We start from the raw sequence: 17,519 nt of genomic DNA on the forward strand, positions 1-17,519 counted from the left end.
TTGAGGTTGGGGTAGAAGTGACACACTTTGTGTGTGTGGCCTCGGAGGTGTTCAGGACATTTTGTGGCAGATCCCCAAGGCAGAAAGATAAACAGGCAGGGGAGGAAAAAAAAAGAGGAGTGAGAAGAGGAGCCGTGTTGAGTATGGAGCAGCGAACAGGTAGAAGAGCTGTCTCTCCTAACAGACGGGGGTCACCAGCCATTCAAGCAGGCCTATTGAAGCTGTCAGTTGGCTTCTTAATATTTGTTACTGACAATCAAATGTGACTCAATATGCGTTTGTGCTCAACGTGGGTCTCTTTCTATTGGTCTCGCTGTAATGCAGGTGGGGCATATCAATACATCAAAAGCTGAGTCTTTTTAAAATGGTGGTCTTAGCTTAGGTCCAATCCAGACGGTGGATTACATTTGGACTAAACTTGAGTAGATCTGTGCTGTCAATATGAAATGATTCAAAACGAAAAAAGCCTGGATTTTTTTTTTTTTTTTGCTTTGTCTCAGCCACTTTGACTTTTTCTACACGCCAATCAACTGCAAATCTGCTAAGAGAGCTTCTTACACTAACATGGAGGGTGCACAGCATTTCAGATCTCTCATAAAGGCTTAGCTGGTAGTTTTCTGTGGTTGTTTAAAATGGGAAACTAAACCTGACCACCTCTATCTGCTTAAGATGTGCTCACCTTATTTCTGGTGACTCTATGAAGTAATTCTATTACTTTTTTTTTTTTATTATTATTGACAGATAACAAGTAGTCTCCTTCCCAGGTTGCATGGTCATGCAATGAGCTCTCTAGTGGCCTCCAGGCTGTCCATGTGAGAGGAGAAATCTTAGAAGAAGAGAACAGACACTTTGGGGGAGAGAGAAAAAAAAGTGTCTTGCAGGGAGCATGGTCTCCACCAAAGAGAGTGGTGTCATGGAAGAAAGACTGGCCTGTGTTAAACAAGAGGAGTGTGAGTGGGGCGCACCCAAAGGTTTGCACGTAAAGGCAGAGGGCAGTGAAGGAACGATTTCAGTGTTTAAAGAGGAGGGGGGCAAGGAGGAGAGTGTCGATGTGAAAGATGAGAATTTGAACAGATTCTCCGTGGCTCTTGAACTGCAAAACCCCGAAACTGGGAAAATGTTCAAACAAGAGATTTGTGAAGGCTCTCACTCCAGTTTACAGAGCCGGACTACTAACATGGGACAACTGGCTACCTGTCAGAATTCTGTGGAACTGAAATCTGAGTTATCAGACTTGGACAAAAAAATCCACGAAGGAGAAGAAGACCAGCAGTTATCATCTAGGGGTGATGGAAAAAGTAAGTGATGTGATTCATCTTAAAAGAAAGTGAAACTGAGAACATGAACAGATTTTTTTTTCCTGCATTTTTAGTTGGTGGAAATGAGAGAGACTGTCAGAGAGAGCAACTGCTCGAGTACATACTGACTAACAGTAATAAACTGTACAGGCTTATGCAAACGCAAATGAAGTTCACATACCGTATTTTCCATCACTAGTGCTCCAATTAGGGTACACGTGTGTGCAAAAACACCATTAAAACCATCGAATCCAGCTAAATCTACTGAGGTGATTTTGATCCAAAGGTTTCTGTCATTTTCTAATGCTGTGTCGAGTGTCATTCAGCGTTCAGGGGCAACTCAGCAAAAGGACAACTCGCCGACATCCTTTACCAGTTAGGTAATAGTTACATTCGAAGAGATTTCATCCATCCATCCATCCATTATCCAACCTTCTATATCCTAACTAGAGGGTCACAGGGGTCTGCTGGAGCCAATCACAGCCAACACAGGGCGCAAGGCAGGAAACAAACCCTGGGCAGGGCGTCCAAGGGATTTTTTAATGATATTTAAATGACAACGTAGGGCGCCGGAAAATCCACAGAATCACCTGCTTTATGAGAGTCCCAATACGTTGAGAGTAAAGATATTCCTTCAGCCGTACTCGCAGGTCACCTTTTGTATTCTAAATATCGTTATTATACGATTACAATCAATACAATTTGTATAAAGGATTAGCAATTTTGGTTGCAGAAGGTAATGTAAGATTGAGTTTGTTCCATCTGCAGAGTAAAGTTTTTTCGTCAATTATATAATTGACATATATTATATAATTAATATAATATATAATATAATTATATAATTCACGTTGTCATTTAAATATAATGAAAACATCTCGTTGAACCTAACTATTACCTTACTGGTAAAGGATGTCAGCGAGTTGTTTCTTCGCCAACTTGTCTTTTCTCCCGAGTTATTTTTCACCGACTTGTCTTTTCGCCGACTTGTTTTTCACCGACTTGTCTTTTCACCGACTTGTCTTTTCTCCCGAGTTGTCTTTTCTCCCGAGTTGTCTTTTCACCGACTTGTCTTTTCACCGACTTGTCTTTTACCGACTTGTCTTTTCTCTGGGTTGACTGCTGCCCGTTGCCACCGAACACTCATTCAGATGGAGTGATTTGTTTGTAGTGATTGTGTCCACAGACTCACATCCTGAGGTATTTGATATTCACCTACAGAATACTTGAGGAAAGTTCAGTGATTCATTATGAACTTAGGAGTTTAAAACGTGTGAAATATGCCAAAATGTTCTCGACACCATTAATTCAATTCTGGGCCGCACATGAAGCAGGAACAGCAAGACACCAACAGCATCCCCAAAGCAGTAGGTCATTTGCTCACCCTGGTCTTACTACGGTGACTCCATTAGAGTGGAGGTGAATGTCAGAAGAATAAGGCAAAGCTTTAGAGTCAAAAAAAAAAACATTCAATGCAGCATCCTGTTGAAAATGAGGAGGAGAAACAATTAAATGAGAATTAGTGAAATAACAAATAGTTATTTTAGAACTTGAGTTGGGCTGAATCCACATGACGATCGCACTTCATTAGGTCCACTTGACAGATCTCATCCATCAATTCTCTTCACTTGAGGTCGCCGACAATTTTTATAGACAGTCAGACTTTAACCCTAAAATGGATGGAAGTCCACTGCGGGACACACTGGCACACACATCCACACGCAGACAAGCCAGAGAAACATATGGTTGTGTGAGAGGACGATGGAGAAACTGCACAGACACCAGGAGAACATGCAAAGCCCACACACCATAGACAGAGCAAAAATGGAAGCGCAGGGTGAGGCAATAACACCGCTCAGTGTAATTAGATAGATTTTTTAATAATGACAAAGAAAACAACTTTTTTTGTATTATTGCAGATTTCCAGGGGAATGGCAGCTACTCTGTGTCTTCATTTACTCTAAAGTCTCTTCAGTGCAGCCTTCAAAACAAACAGGATATGAAGAAATCAACAAGAGGATTAAAGAAATCTACAACAGCCTCTTTACAGAGCGGTTCTCTTACTGCAGTGAAACTAATAAAGATGGAAACAGTCATCACTGATCAACAAGATAACCAGGAGGCTTTAAATGCCAAGGAACACTGTGGAGAAAAGTTTAAAAACAGATCTTGTAATAAAGATAAGTCAATTCATACAATTCAGAAGCCACATGCCTGTCCAGAATGTGGCAAACTGTTTCCACACAGAGACAGTCTGTACAGGCATAAAAGAATTCACACTGGAGAAAAACCGTACTGCTGTCCAGAGTGTGGCAAACGATTCCTCAATAAGAGTGCTCTTCAGCGGCACAAACGCATTCACACTGGAGAGAAGCCACACAGCTGTCTTGAATGTGGCAAACGATTTTCCCATAAAAGCAGTCTTCACAATCATTCGAAAATTCACACTGGAGAAAAACCTTATTCCTGTTCAGAATGTGGTAAAGGATTCTCCCTTTTATGTAATTTTTATAGCCACTTAAGAATTCACAGTGGAGAGAAGCCATTTTGCTGCAGTGAATGTGGGAAACGGTTCGTACAAGGAAGCAGCCTACACAATCACATCAGAATTCACTCTGGAGAGAAACCTCATGGTTGTTCTGAATGTGGCAAACGGTTTTCACAAATAAGCAGTCTTCAGACCCACACAAGAATCCACACTGGAGAAAGGCCCTATAGCTGTTCACAATGTGGCAAACAATTCTCTAACAGTAGCCATCTTCAGAAGCACACACGAATTCACACTGGAGAGAAGCCATATTGTTGTTCTGAATGTGGCAAACGATTCTCTCAGAATGTCAGTCTTCTGAAACATGCACGCAATCATACAGGAGAGAAGCCATATTGTTGTTCAGAATGTGGGAAACGATTTTCTAATCGTAGCGGTCTCCAAGGGCACATGTTAGGTCATACTGGAGAAAGGCCATATTCTTGTTCTGAATGTGGAAAACAGTTCTTTTATCAAAACAGTCTTCGGCGACACACAAAAATTCATTCTGCAGAGAAACCTTATTGCTGTGCTGAATGTGGTAAAGGATTCTCACAAAATGGCAGTCTTTTGACACATGTACAGATTCATACTGGAGAAAAAACATATTGCTGTTCTGAGTGTGGCAAGAAGTTCTTCAACAACAGAGGTCTTCGGCAACATGCACGCATCCATACAGGAGAGAAGCCATATTGCTGTGCTGAATGTGGCAAACGATTTTCACAAAGAGGCAGCCTCAAGTACCACTCAAACATTCACGCTAGAGAGAAAAGAATCGCAACTGAGCCAGCTGTGGAAAAAAACAACTGAAACTGAAACTGTGCTTAGGTGAGCAGGTCTCATTTAAAATCTGTCATCTTACCATCAGTCTGTGTGAACTTTAAACAAGTTGTGGTGCTACAGTAAATTTACAGGAATAATAGCAGTATGACAAAAATGACTTGACTAAAGCATGACTGATGGTGCACAAATGCCATGGGAGAATTTCACCCTGCGAGAAGCCTCATTGGTTTTCTGAATGTGAGGAAAAGATTCTTACAAAAAGGTAATTTTCTGCAACATGTTAGAATTCATACGGGAGAGAACCTGGGTTTACAACAGCTACTGTGCCAGCCAAGAAAATGTGCGGTAAAACCTCACACCGCAATATTTGATATGCAGGCATTACAAACTTAGCTAACAGAAATGACCAGAAGGTGGCATTCATGAGCCCTCATTTATTCTTAATTTGTTTAATTTTGTACTGTGCGTCTTTAAATCTGTTTAACAGGAAATTTTATACCTTCTCCTGTTTGTCACTTGCTATTTTGGAAAGCTTTTTGAAGTGTATGTTTTGACTATATTGACTTTATATGCATTATAGAAAGTTATCCTGTTTAACACTTTCTCTGAACACTTGTGTTTGTCAGCAGTGTCACTGTCAAAGATGAAGGCGTACAGTCCGAAAACGCATCGGCCTGATGGACAACAATATAAATATTAATTGTTAAAGTTCAAATCCTGGAAATTATGGCTTTGTTGACCCTCTGGACTGTGCTGCCTATAATTACAGGTGGTTAACCTGACCTTTTACATTTTTATAAAAGTGTTCACTGTAAGAAAGGTGCTATATTGCGCCCGACCCGACACAGATTGACATGGGAGGCACATGTATAAAATAAAGAAACTTTTATTTTCTTCACCTGTGGGGCACGTCTTCCCCGTAATCCCCACAAGCACAAGTACAGTACTTAAGCACCACCAGAAAATCACTCCTCCTTCTTCCACCACCACCACCACCACCACCACCACTCCTCCTCAAGCTTTGTCCTCCTTCCACCCGACTCTGGCCGCTGAGTGGTGGTTGCTGGCTCCCTTTTATTGGGTACCTGGAAGTGCGCCAGGTGATTGATTGGCGACATCCGCCTGCACTTCTGGGTGTGACGAAACCAGTGCCCAAAAGGGGCCAGCAGCACCCCCTGGTGGTGCCTGGAGAACCCCACGGAGCTGCACAGAACTCCAACCCCCATGAAGCCCTGGGGGAGTCTGAGGCACCACTGAAACCCAGGGAGGCTGCCATCTAGCATCCAGGGGGAGATACTGGGCTTCCCACTCTTGTCCCCCTAGCAGATGTGGTGAAGTGGCACCCTGGACATCACATCACATACAAATTATACATTCTAACCAGTAGGGGGAGCCACTGAGTCCAAAACTACAGCCACAGTACTGCCCAAGCACAATTCTGGGTTTAAGTAAAAGGTTTGATTTATTTTACAAACACCAGCCACCATGCACAATGATAACTTATTTCCTTCTACCTCCTGTAGAAGTATTGCCCACTGCCTGCCACCTCTGACTCCAATACATGAGCGTATGACTCTCTTTTGAACCCAACTTCCCCTGTTGTCCGGAGCACTTCTGGGTTGTGTGGAAATCAGGGCGGTCCTCCTCTGGTGGTACCCAAAAACTCCAAAAGGTCTGCAAATTCCAGACTCCAATTCCCATACCACACTACGAGTGTCCTCGTCAGGTTCAGCCTTGAGGAACAATGTCATGTGGGGGAAGGATCTGCTCCCAGTATACCCGTTCACCCAGTCCATCCATTATGGCCTCCTGTCCAGGCAAGAATCCATCTTTTATCCCGGATAGGATGACTATTCTTTCTTCATGGCAACCTACACCATGCAGTACAATTTGTAGTGAAACACTTAGCTGCTCACCTGCAATGACTGATAAGGACAGCAGTAATATCACTTGACTTTATAAATATCAAAAGTCATTAACAGTATTATAAATATGTGATAGCAATAATAGCTAAATAAGTAATAATGTAAATAACTTATTGTAAGAGAGTTAACAATAGGGCATCATTTATTTCTAGGTAAGATGCAAATGGACTGTGGACAGAAGTTCCTCCTCAGTCTCACTGACTGGACTTTTGGCAGCCATAGCGTTCACCTGACCGCAGCACAGAGTAGTTGGTGAGATAGCTGGGGTCACAGATAATGTTCTTTGTCCAGTTTTAGAAGGTTGGGAGTGCACACTCAGAGTGTGCTCCCCTCTCCACAGAGCCTTGTGGTCCTGCTGTGTGCCGATCCCAAACCTGACAGTGATACTTCAGGTCCTTTCATTTCTGGGAAGGCAGCCAGAGGTCCTTGAGATGTCTGAGGTGGCGGAGACGAAGCTGTGCCTTCTTTACCAAGGTGTTCGTGTGATTGGACCAGGCTCGGACCTCCGTGACATGGACACCAAGGTATCTGAGTCTGCACACCCTCTCCACCTGAGTGCTGTTAATGCTGAGGGGCTGGTTGTGCTTCTGCTCTTTTCTCTCAAAGGTGTCCATCGGCTCCTTTGTCTTGCTGATGTTCAGAAGTAGACTGTTGTCCTGTCACCAGTGTGACGGGCTCTGCACTCCATCCAGGTAAACCTGCTCATTGTTGTTAGATATCACAGCTGTGTCATCAGTAACATTGACTCTGATGTTAGTTGTGTGCAGCCGTGCAGTTTTATGTGTGGAGGGTGCCCAGCACCCAGGATGATGAGGTGTGGCCACCCACTCGGACCACCTGGGGTCTGCCTGTTAGAGAGGTAAAGATTCAGCTGCACAATAAAGTGCTCAAGACGCAGGTCATTCTGCTTGGTGATGAGCTTCGAAGGTCTTATTGTGCTAAAGGCAGAGCTATAATCTGAAAATTGCATTCACACAGAACCCCCTCTCCTGATGTCTGGGGGTCTGCAGTACTGTATAAAATATCAAGGTGATGGCAACCTCTGTGGGTCAACTGGAACGATATGAAAAACGGAAATGGATCCGGTTCTTTTGGAAGAGGATAGCCTGTTGTGATTCCTGAATATTGAGCCCACCTGTCCTTTCACCTTGTAGACGACACACATTTCTATAGCTGGGCTTGTCCTGTGGAAATTGTTTTCCCTATAATGGACACTCAAAGGGCTCTGGTGAAGGTAACATCCAGCTACTCCAGGGACTGGTGCTGTGTGTTCTGAGGTCTCTTCTCTATCACCCTCTAAAGATTGGAAGATTGATGGCTAGATCACCACTGATGTCACATCCGCTGCCACCAACCTGGATCTGCCTCTTCCTGCCAGTAAGATCTGTTATTTGATGATTAGACCCGAGTCTGAGGAGACCCTCTTACGATGGCTGTAAAATCGAGCATTTTTTTTTTTTTTTTTTTTTTTAATAATTGTATGGGGTTTGTCATTTTGTACCGCAACTAATTATGATGTTATTATGTAATTTATTAGTCTCTCTCTCTCTCTCTCTATTATATAGTGCCTTTAAATGTAGTTCTATCTATATATCAATTATATAGTGCCTTTCACTTTATCTATCTACAGTGCATCCAGAAAGTATTCACAGCTCATCACTTTTTCCACATTTTGTTATGTCACAGCCTTATTCCAAAATGGATTCAATTCATTTTTTTCCTCAGAATTCTACACACAACACCCCATAATGACAACGTGAAAAAGTTTACTTGAGGTTTTGTAAATTTATTAAAAATAAAAAACTGAGAAATCCCATGTCCATAAGTATTCACAGCCTTTGCTCAATACTTTGTCGATGCACCTTTGGCAGCAATTCCAGCCTCAAGTCTTTCAGAATGTGATGCCACAAGCTTGGCACACCTATCCTTGGCCAGTTTGGCCCATTCCTCTTTGCAGCACCTCTCAAGCTCCATCAGGTTGGATGAGAAGCGTCGGTGCACAGCCATTTTAAGATCTCTCCAGAGATGTTCAATCGGATTCAAGTCTGGGCCACTCAAGGACATTCTCAGAGTTGTCCTGAAGCCACTCCTTTGATATCTTGGCTGTGTGCTTAGGGTCGTTGTCCTGCTGAAAGATGAACTGTCGCCCCAGTCTGAGGTCAAGAGCACTCTGGAGCAGGTTTTCATCCAGGATGTCTCTGTACATTGCTGCAGTCATCTTTCCCTTTATCCTGACTAGTCTCCCAGTTCCATCCCCACAGCATGATGCTGCCACCACCATGCTTCACTGTAGGGATGGTATTGGCCTGGTGATGAGCGGTGCCTGGTTTCCTCCAAACATGACGCCTGGCATTCACACCAAAGAGTTCAATCTTTGTCTCATCAGACCAGAGAATTTTGTTTCTCATGGTCTGAGAGTCCTTCAGGTGCCTTTTGGCAAACTCCAGGCGGGCTGCCATGTGCCTTTTACTAAGGAGTGGCTGCCGTCTGGCCACTCTACCATACAGGCCTGATTGGTGGATTGCTGCAGAGATGGTTGTCCTTCTGGAAGGTTCTCCTCTCTCCACAGAGGACCTCTGGAGCTCTGACAGAGTGACCATCGGGTTCTTGGTCACCTCCCTGACTAATGCCCTTCTCCCCCGATTGCTCAGATTAGATGGCCGGCCAGCTCTAGGAAGAGTCCTAGTGGTTTTGAACTTCTTCCACTTATGGATGATGGAGGCCACTGTGTTCATTGGGACCTTCAAAGCAACAGAAATGTTTCTGTAACCTTCCCCAGATTTGTGCCTCGAGACAATCCTGTCTTAGAGGTCTACAGACAATTCCTTTGACTTCATGCTTGGTTTGTGCTCTGACGTGAACTGTCAACTGTGGGACCTTCTATAGACAGGTGTGTGCCTTTCCAAATCATGTCACATCAACTGAATTTACCACAGGTGGACTCCAATGAAGCTGCAGAAACATCTCAAGGATGATCAGGGGAAACAGGATGGACCTGAGCTCAATTTGGAGCTTCATGGCAAAGGCTGTGAATACTTATGTACATGGGATTTCTCAGTTTTTTTTATTTTTAATAAATTTGCAAAAACCTCAAGTAAACTTTTTTCACGTTGTCATTATGGGGTGTTGTGTGTAGAATTCTGAGGAAAAAAAATGAATTTAATCCATTTTGGAATAAGGCTGTGACAAAAGAAAATGTGGAGAAAGTGATGTGCTGCGAATTCTTTATGGATGCACTGTATATAGTGCTCTATCTATCTATCTATCTATCTATCTATCTATCTATCTATCTATCTATCTATCTATCTATCTATCTATCTATCTAGTGCCTTTCATATCTATCTATTTATTATATAGTCCATCCATCCATCCATTCATCTATTATCCAGCCTGCTATATCCTAACTACAGGGTCACGGGGGTCTGCTGGAGCCAATCCCAGGAAACACAGGGCGCAAGGCAGGAAACAAACCCCAGGCAAGGTGCCAGACAACAAACCGAAGGGCAAATATCAATAAACAATGGAGTAACTAACTCTAATTAAAAATGTTGCAATATGTTAACAGTTTCTAAACTCTCCTTTAGTTATTGTTATTCCATGAATTTTTCTCACAAATGATGTTTCATACACCCGTTGATAATCCCTAATATTTATTGCTCATAATGTTGTTTTTGTGGCTTGTGTAGCTGTGCCATGTGCCTGTTCCATGCTCTTTATGTGGTTTGGCCATTAAAGTCTCAGCAGATAAGCGATGACATTATAGTCTCTCTATGGCTTGGGTTTGTCCTGAACAATCAGCAGCTCTCAACAAAGACCCCTGTCTGGAGCACTGCTAACTTGGAAAACTGACAGATGCATTGAAACATTACTTTGAGGTTCATCAAGAGGCCCAGTCAGCCTTCACCAATCCTACCTACTCCACATAAGGGCTGTGGGGGACCCGCAACTCGTCTCCTAACACAGGTTGCAGTTACTTATTACATTCGACATAATAAGTCAGGCCGGCTTAATCTAATTCAGGACCACAGAGCCAATCCGGCCAGCATCAGCTGTAAGGCTGGTATGCCAGTGCTTTCCAGGTCGCAAAGAATGATTTGGATTAATATACCAGGGGTCTCCAACCTTAATTCCCCTGAGAGCTACTTTTATTGTCATTGCTTATTTCAACCCAAACAAACTGAATAAGCTTGTTTTGCCTGAACATTTACAAAGCGTTGGTGTCCACAACTCACATTTTGCATTAAAACATCAGAAAAAATATTTAGTTCAGATACATTTTGTATGTCTGTATGCATTTTCTAATGTATCTCACACTACTGAATTAAAACATGAATGCTGTCAGAACAAAACAATGCAATTCCAAACCACAGATTTGACTTCTTCATTTGTCACTGTGTCCCATGTCACTGTGTCACTTTATTCACGTGTCCAGTCGCATGTGTGATGACTGGCACTGTATGGAGCCAACAAGAGAGGCAGGTGTCTGGTGGAGTGGAGCCACTGAGGTTCACTCTTATGGAGTCATTTCAATGTTTGTCTGTCAGTCTTGTTGTGAACTTTGCTTTGTTTGGGTCTCCAAATGTCTGTGAGTCTGACATGAATGTCATGAAATCAGACATTTTCAGAGCTGCTTGGTGAAAATTCTTCTAGTTATCTGGCTCCACTAAGCTCCAGAAATGCTGTTGAGACTTTAACTGCACATTATTATTTATATTTATATATATATATATATATATATATATATATATATATATATATATATATATATATATATATATATATATATATATATATATATATATATACTGCTCACAAAAATTAAAGGAACACTTTAAAGAAACACATTAGATACATCAGATCTCAATATGAAGTTGGATATCTATACAAATAACGACAGGGCAATGTCTTAGGAACAAAAGGATGCCAAGTCTTTTAATGGAAATAAAAGTTTTCTGCCTACAGAGGGCTCAATTGTGTAGACACCCTAAAATCAGAGTGAAATGAAGATGTGGCAGGCTAGTCCATTTTTCAAAAATTAATTTCTGCTACTCAAAATGCTTTTCAGTATCTTGTGTGGCCCCACGAGCTTGTATGCATGCTTGACAACGTCGGGCATGCTCCTAATGAGACGACGGATGGTGTCTTGTGGCATTTCCTCCCAGATCTGTATGAGGGCATCCCTGAGCTGTTGTACAGTCTGAGGAGCAACCTGGCGGCGCCTAATGGACCGAAACATAATGTCCCACAGATGTTCTATTGGGTTTAAGTCAGGGGATCGTGAAGGCCATTCAATTGTTTCAATTCCTTCATCCTCCAGGTACTGCCTGCATACTCTTGCCACATGAGGCCGGGCATTGTCGTGCATTAGGAGGAAACCAGGACCTACTGCACCAGCGTAGGGTCTGACAATGGGTTCAAGGATTTCATCTCGATACCTTATGGCAGTCAGAGCACCATTTCCTACGCAGTAGATGTCTGTGCGTCCCTCCATGGATATGCCTCCCCAGACCATCACTGACCCACCACCAAACCTGTCATGTTGAACGACGTTGCAGGCAGCATATCGTTCTCCTTGTCTTCTCCAGACTCTTTCACGTCTATCACAGCTGCTCAGGGTGAACCTGCTCTCGTCTGTAAAAAGTACAGGGCGCCAGTGGCGGACTTGCCAATTCTGGTGTTCTTGAGCAAATGCCAGTCGAGCTCCACGGTGCTGGGCAGTGAGCACAGGGCCCACTACAGGACGTCGGGCCCTCAGGCCATCTTCATGAAGTCTGTTCCTGATTGTTTGGGTAGAGACATTCACACCAGTGGCCCTCTGGAGGTCATTCTGTAGGGCACGAGCAGTGCTCAGCCTGTTCCGCCTTGCACAAAGGAGCAGGTATCGGTCCTGCTGATGGGTTGAGGACCTTCCAGCTCTCCAAGAATAACAGCCAGTCTCCTGAAATCTCCTCCATGTTCTGGAGATTGTGCTGGGAGACACATTAAACCTTCTTGCTGCAGCATGTGTGGATGTGCCATCCTGGAGAAGTTGGACAACCTGTGCAACTTCTGTAGGGTTAAGGAATCGCCTCATACTGCCAGTAGAGATGATTACTCAAGCCAAAACTAGCACGAGTGGAAAACCAGCCAAAAAGATCAAGAGGGAGAAACTTGAAATGACCTCCACATGTAAAACCAGTCCTGTTTTGAGGGTTTTCTAATTGTTGCCACTTTAGTGCACCTGTCGTTAAGTCCATGAACACCAATACAGCTGAAAGTGATTAACAATGACCTCAGCTGCTTAACCAACCAGAAAATTATCAGACAGGTTTAATTGATTTCATGCCAGGCCCAATAAAAAAGTGTTTCTTTAATTTTTGTGAGCAGTGTGTGTATATATATACAGTACACATATATATATACATATATATATATACATATACATATATATATATATATATATATATACATATATATATATATATATATATATATATATATATATATATATATATATATATATATATATATATATATATATATATATGTGTGTGTGTGTTTGTACAAACCGAATTCCAAAAACGTTGGGACACTAAACAAATTGTGAATAAAAACTGAATGCAATGATGTGGAGATGGCAAATGTCAATATTTTATTTGTAATAGAACGTAGATGACAGATCAAACGTTTAATCCGAGTAAATGTATCATTTTAAAGGAAAAATATGTTGATTCAAAATTTCCCAAAAAAGTTGGGACAAGTAGCAATAAGAGGCTGGAAAAAGTAAATTTGAGCATAACGAAGAGCTGGAAGACCAATAAACACTAATTAGGTCAATTGGCAACATGATTGGGTATAAAAGAGCTTCTCAGAGTGGCAGTGTCTCTCAGAAGCCAAGATGGGTAGAGGATCACCAATTCCCACAATGTTGCGCAGAAAGATAGTGGAGCAATATCAGAAAGGTGTTACCCAGCGAAAATTGCAAAGACTTTGCATCTATCATCATCAACTGTGCATAACATCATCCGAAGATTCAGAGAATCTGGAACAATCTCTGTGCGTAAGGGTCAAGGCCGTAAAACCATACTGGATGCCCGTGATCTCCGGGCCCTTAAACGGCACTGCACCACAAACAGGAATGCTACTGTAAAGGAAATCACAGAATGGGCTCAGGAATACTTCCAGAAACCATTGTCAGTGAACACAATCCACGTGCCATCCGCCGTTGCCAGCTGAAACTCTACAGTGCAAAGAAGAAGCCATTTCTAAGCAAGATCCACAAGCTCAGGCGTTGTCACTGGGCCAGGGATCATTTAAAATGGAGTGTGGCAAAATGGAAGACTGTTCTGTGGTCAGACGAGTCACGATTCAAGTTCTTTTGGAAATCTGGGACGCCATGTCATCCGGACCAAAGAGGACAAGGACAACCCAAGTTGTTATCAACGCTCAGTTCAGAAGCCTGCATCTCTGATGGTATGGGGTTGCATGAGTGCGTGTGGCATGGGCAGCTTGCATGTCTGGAAAGGCACCATCAATGCAGAAAAATATATTCAGGTTCTAGAACAACATATGCTCCCATCCAGACGTCATCTCTTTCAGGGAAGACCCTGCATTTTTCAACAAGATAATGCCAGACCACATTCTGCATCAATCACAACATCATGGCTGCGTAGGAGAAGGATCCGGGTACTGAAATGGCCAGTCTGCAGTCCAGATCTTTCACCTATAGAGAACATTTGGCGCATCATAAAGAGGAAGGTGCGACAAAGAAGGCCCAAGACGATTGAACAGTTAGAGGCCTGTATTAGACAAGAATGGGAGAGCATTCCTATTTCTAAACTTGAGAAACTGGTCTCCTCGGTCCCCAGACGTCTGTTGAGTGTTGTAAGAAGAAGGGGAGATGCCACACAGTGGTGAAAATGGCCTTGTCCCAACCTTTTGGGATTTGTTGACACCATGAAATTCTGAATGAACATATTTTTCCCTTAAAATGATACATTTTCTCAGTTTAAACTTTTGTTCCGTGATTTATGTTCTATTCTGAATAAAATATTAGAAGTTGGCACCTCCACATCATTGCATTCAGTTTTTATTCACGATTTGTATAGTGTCCCAACTTTTTTGGAACCCGGTTTGTATATATATATATGTATATATATGTGTATATATATATGTCTATGTATGTCTATGTATGTATGTTCCAGCATCATGCCCGAACGGCTGGAGCGATTTTCATGAAACTTGGTGCACATGTTTCTCAAAGGTCAACTAAAAATACTGTAGGGTTAAATCAACCCTAACCCACCGCCCACTCAGAATGACCACCAGAGGACGAACTGGAGTTGACTGCCAGCATTCTTTATGTTTGAGCACCCTGTTGCTTTTAAAATTAAATAGAGTTCTACGCGTGAAAGTGTATGTGTCTGTTCGGCCCGGAAGTGAGATGTAGAGTCGGGGTGAGGGCTCCTGCTCCGAGGATACACAAGCGAGGCCAGCACACCGGCAAAAGGAAACCTCCTAAGAAAGACAGTGGCTTAGCTGCTAATGCACAAACGAAGCAAGCACGTCGGCAACACAAATCCTCATACAAGAGAGATGCCCAGAGTAGTTCTGACGATTTCAATACTTTCTAGGATCCCGTGCATGGCCTTACACAGTTAATATGTAGCAGGCGACTGGCAGCATTCTTTATATTTAAGCAGCACCGCACCCCTGCCTGTTTCTTTTGAAATTAAATCAAGTTGGCCAGTTCTGAGCATCAGCTGGATGAAAACATAAATATAAGACCGTAAAAAGAAGCACAATAGTAAGTCTTATTGTTTGTTAATTTATTTTTATTTTTAAAGTTGTTTTTTTTTTAGTTATGTTTTTCTCAAACAATTTAATAAAAAAATACTTTATTTTCCTCCCAGGCAACACTGGGTATTTCAGCTCCTCTATACTAATAAAAGGCAAAGCCCTCACTGACTGACTGACTCATCACTAATTCTCCAACTTCCCGTGTAAGTAGAAGGCTGACATTTCGCAGGCCCATTCCTTACAGCTTACTTACAAAAGTTAAGCAGGTTTCATTTGGAAATTCTACACGTAACGGTCATAACGGTCGACAACGTCCTCCATGTTGAACTTTCTTATTTATGGCCCCATCTTCATGAAATTTGGTAGGCGGCTTCCCTGCGCTAACCAAAACCGATTTACGTACTTATTTCAATGGTATGATGCCACTTTCAGCCGCCATATTGAACTTTCCAACGTCACTAATTCTCCAACTTCCCGTGTAGGTAGAAGGCAGAAATTTGGTACTTATTTCGGTGGTATGACGCCACTGTCAGCCGCCATATTGAACTTTTCAACGGTCTTTGTTACTTATGGGCCCATCTTCACGAAATTTGGTACACGGGTTACCAACGCTAACTGAATCCTACTTACGTACATATATACGTCCATAGCCTGCAGCTCGGTCACCATGTGAGGCGGCGTTGGGTCCCCCATCTCAACGCCTCCCACGTTGTTGGCCAGCTGCCTGCCTATATAAGACTGTCCGTCGCTCCGGTCTCTACATTCCCTTCCTTGCTTCGCCACGGGATTCACGTCTCGCTACTGATAACTACAGCCCTAATTTGTTTAATCCACTGCTTCTCCGCTGTTTTATTGTTTGTTTATTACAATTATAGTTATTGTGTAGGTATTTTAGACTTACTTTACATTGTTCAGGTACCCATTTCCTTTATCATTCCAACCGTATCCCCATTAACACGTCTATCGAGGTGATCACCATCGATCAAAGGACTGTCACTTACCGAGTGGTTTCCATGCCCGGAGATGGCACCTACCTTTTCCATTCTCTGTGTTACATATTGCACGGCCATATCAGGCTCACTCTTGATATTCATTGTGTCTTATGTATTGACTGACTGGGACAGGTTCAAGGTGTGGACTGATGACGGTACAGGAGATAATTAGACTACACAGGAGCACTAGAAGAGTGAAATGCTTAAGCCCTTCACCTATGGATCTGCATGTGAGTTGATGGCTGCCGCTGAATTGTTCGGTTGTCGCTTTCAAGTGTACTGAAATGGCCAAATATTTTACACCTTTGGACAACCGCCAATGCCTCTTAAACATCTTAGATTCACAGGTGACGATTTCAGTAGTGGACACTTTGATGTTTATGAATGTTTCAACTCTCAAAAGCTGGATGTGAAGTTATCAATGAAACCGGTTGTATACTTACAATGCTTGACAGATGCCAAATGTCTCTTCAACACAAGTCCTACAAATACTGTCGTAATTGAAACAAACCATGAAACTCAAACCGATTATGACAGCAGCAACCCAAGCTGTGAGATTTGAGACAAGATTACTGTTCACATGGCCGACTGTACGTTGCATGCTCAAGAGTAAGCTCAGCGCACAGCTTGGTCATATTACAAAGAGATCCTTAACAAATAATTATTGGTAGATTTTCCCTCAGTTTAAAAGGTTTACTTCAGGAAACTGATGTGTTATCCATCCATTTTCTAACCCGCTGAATCCGAATAGGGTCACGGGGGTAAGCTGGAGCCAATCCCAGCCAACACAGGGCACAAGGCAGGGACCAATCCTGGGTAGGGTGCCAACCCACCGCAGGACACACACAAACACACCCACAAACCAAGCACACACGAGGGCCAATTTAGAATCACCAATCCACCTAACCTGCATGTCCTTGGATTGTGGGAGGAAACCGGAGCGCCCAGAGGAAACCCACGCAGACACGGGGAGAACATGCAAACTCCGCAGGGAGGACCCGGGAAGCGAACCCGGGTCTCCTAACTGCGAGGCAGCAGCGCTACCCACTGCACCACCGTGCCGCCCAACTGATGTGTTATACTATTTGAAATTGGAAAAAATCAAATACTCAGTTAGAGGATCTGTACAGACTTTTTTCAAAACATGGCAGGATCTAATCAGTAATATTTTGAAATGAGTTTATAAAGCACAGAGAATTTATTAACTTAGGTATGTTTA

The 17,519-nt window shown here is 42.8% G+C and overlaps 1 protein-coding gene across 1 annotated transcript in view; it reads left to right on the forward strand.

Moving 5' to 3' along the window:
* The window catches only part of LOC120528913 (zinc finger protein 665-like), a 49,733-nt gene that overhangs the window by 7,976 nt on the left and 24,238 nt on the right, over nt 1–17,519 (forward strand). The window contains exons 2-5 of the mRNA XM_039752989.1: nt 742–1,298; nt 3,215–4,625; nt 6,871–7,054; nt 7,137–7,222. Coding sequence (XP_039608923.1) covers nt 887–1,298; nt 3,215–4,625; nt 6,871–7,054; nt 7,137–7,222 — 2,093 coding nt within the window. The 5' untranslated portion in view covers nt 742–886. The remainder of the gene's footprint in view (nt 1–741; nt 1,299–3,214; nt 4,626–6,870; nt 7,055–7,136; nt 7,223–17,519) is intronic.

This window comes from Polypterus senegalus, chromosome 4, assembly GCF_016835505.1.
Source record: "Polypterus senegalus isolate Bchr_013 chromosome 4, ASM1683550v1, whole genome shotgun sequence".
Lineage (NCBI taxonomy): Eukaryota > Metazoa > Chordata > Cladistia > Polypteriformes > Polypteridae > Polypterus > Polypterus senegalus.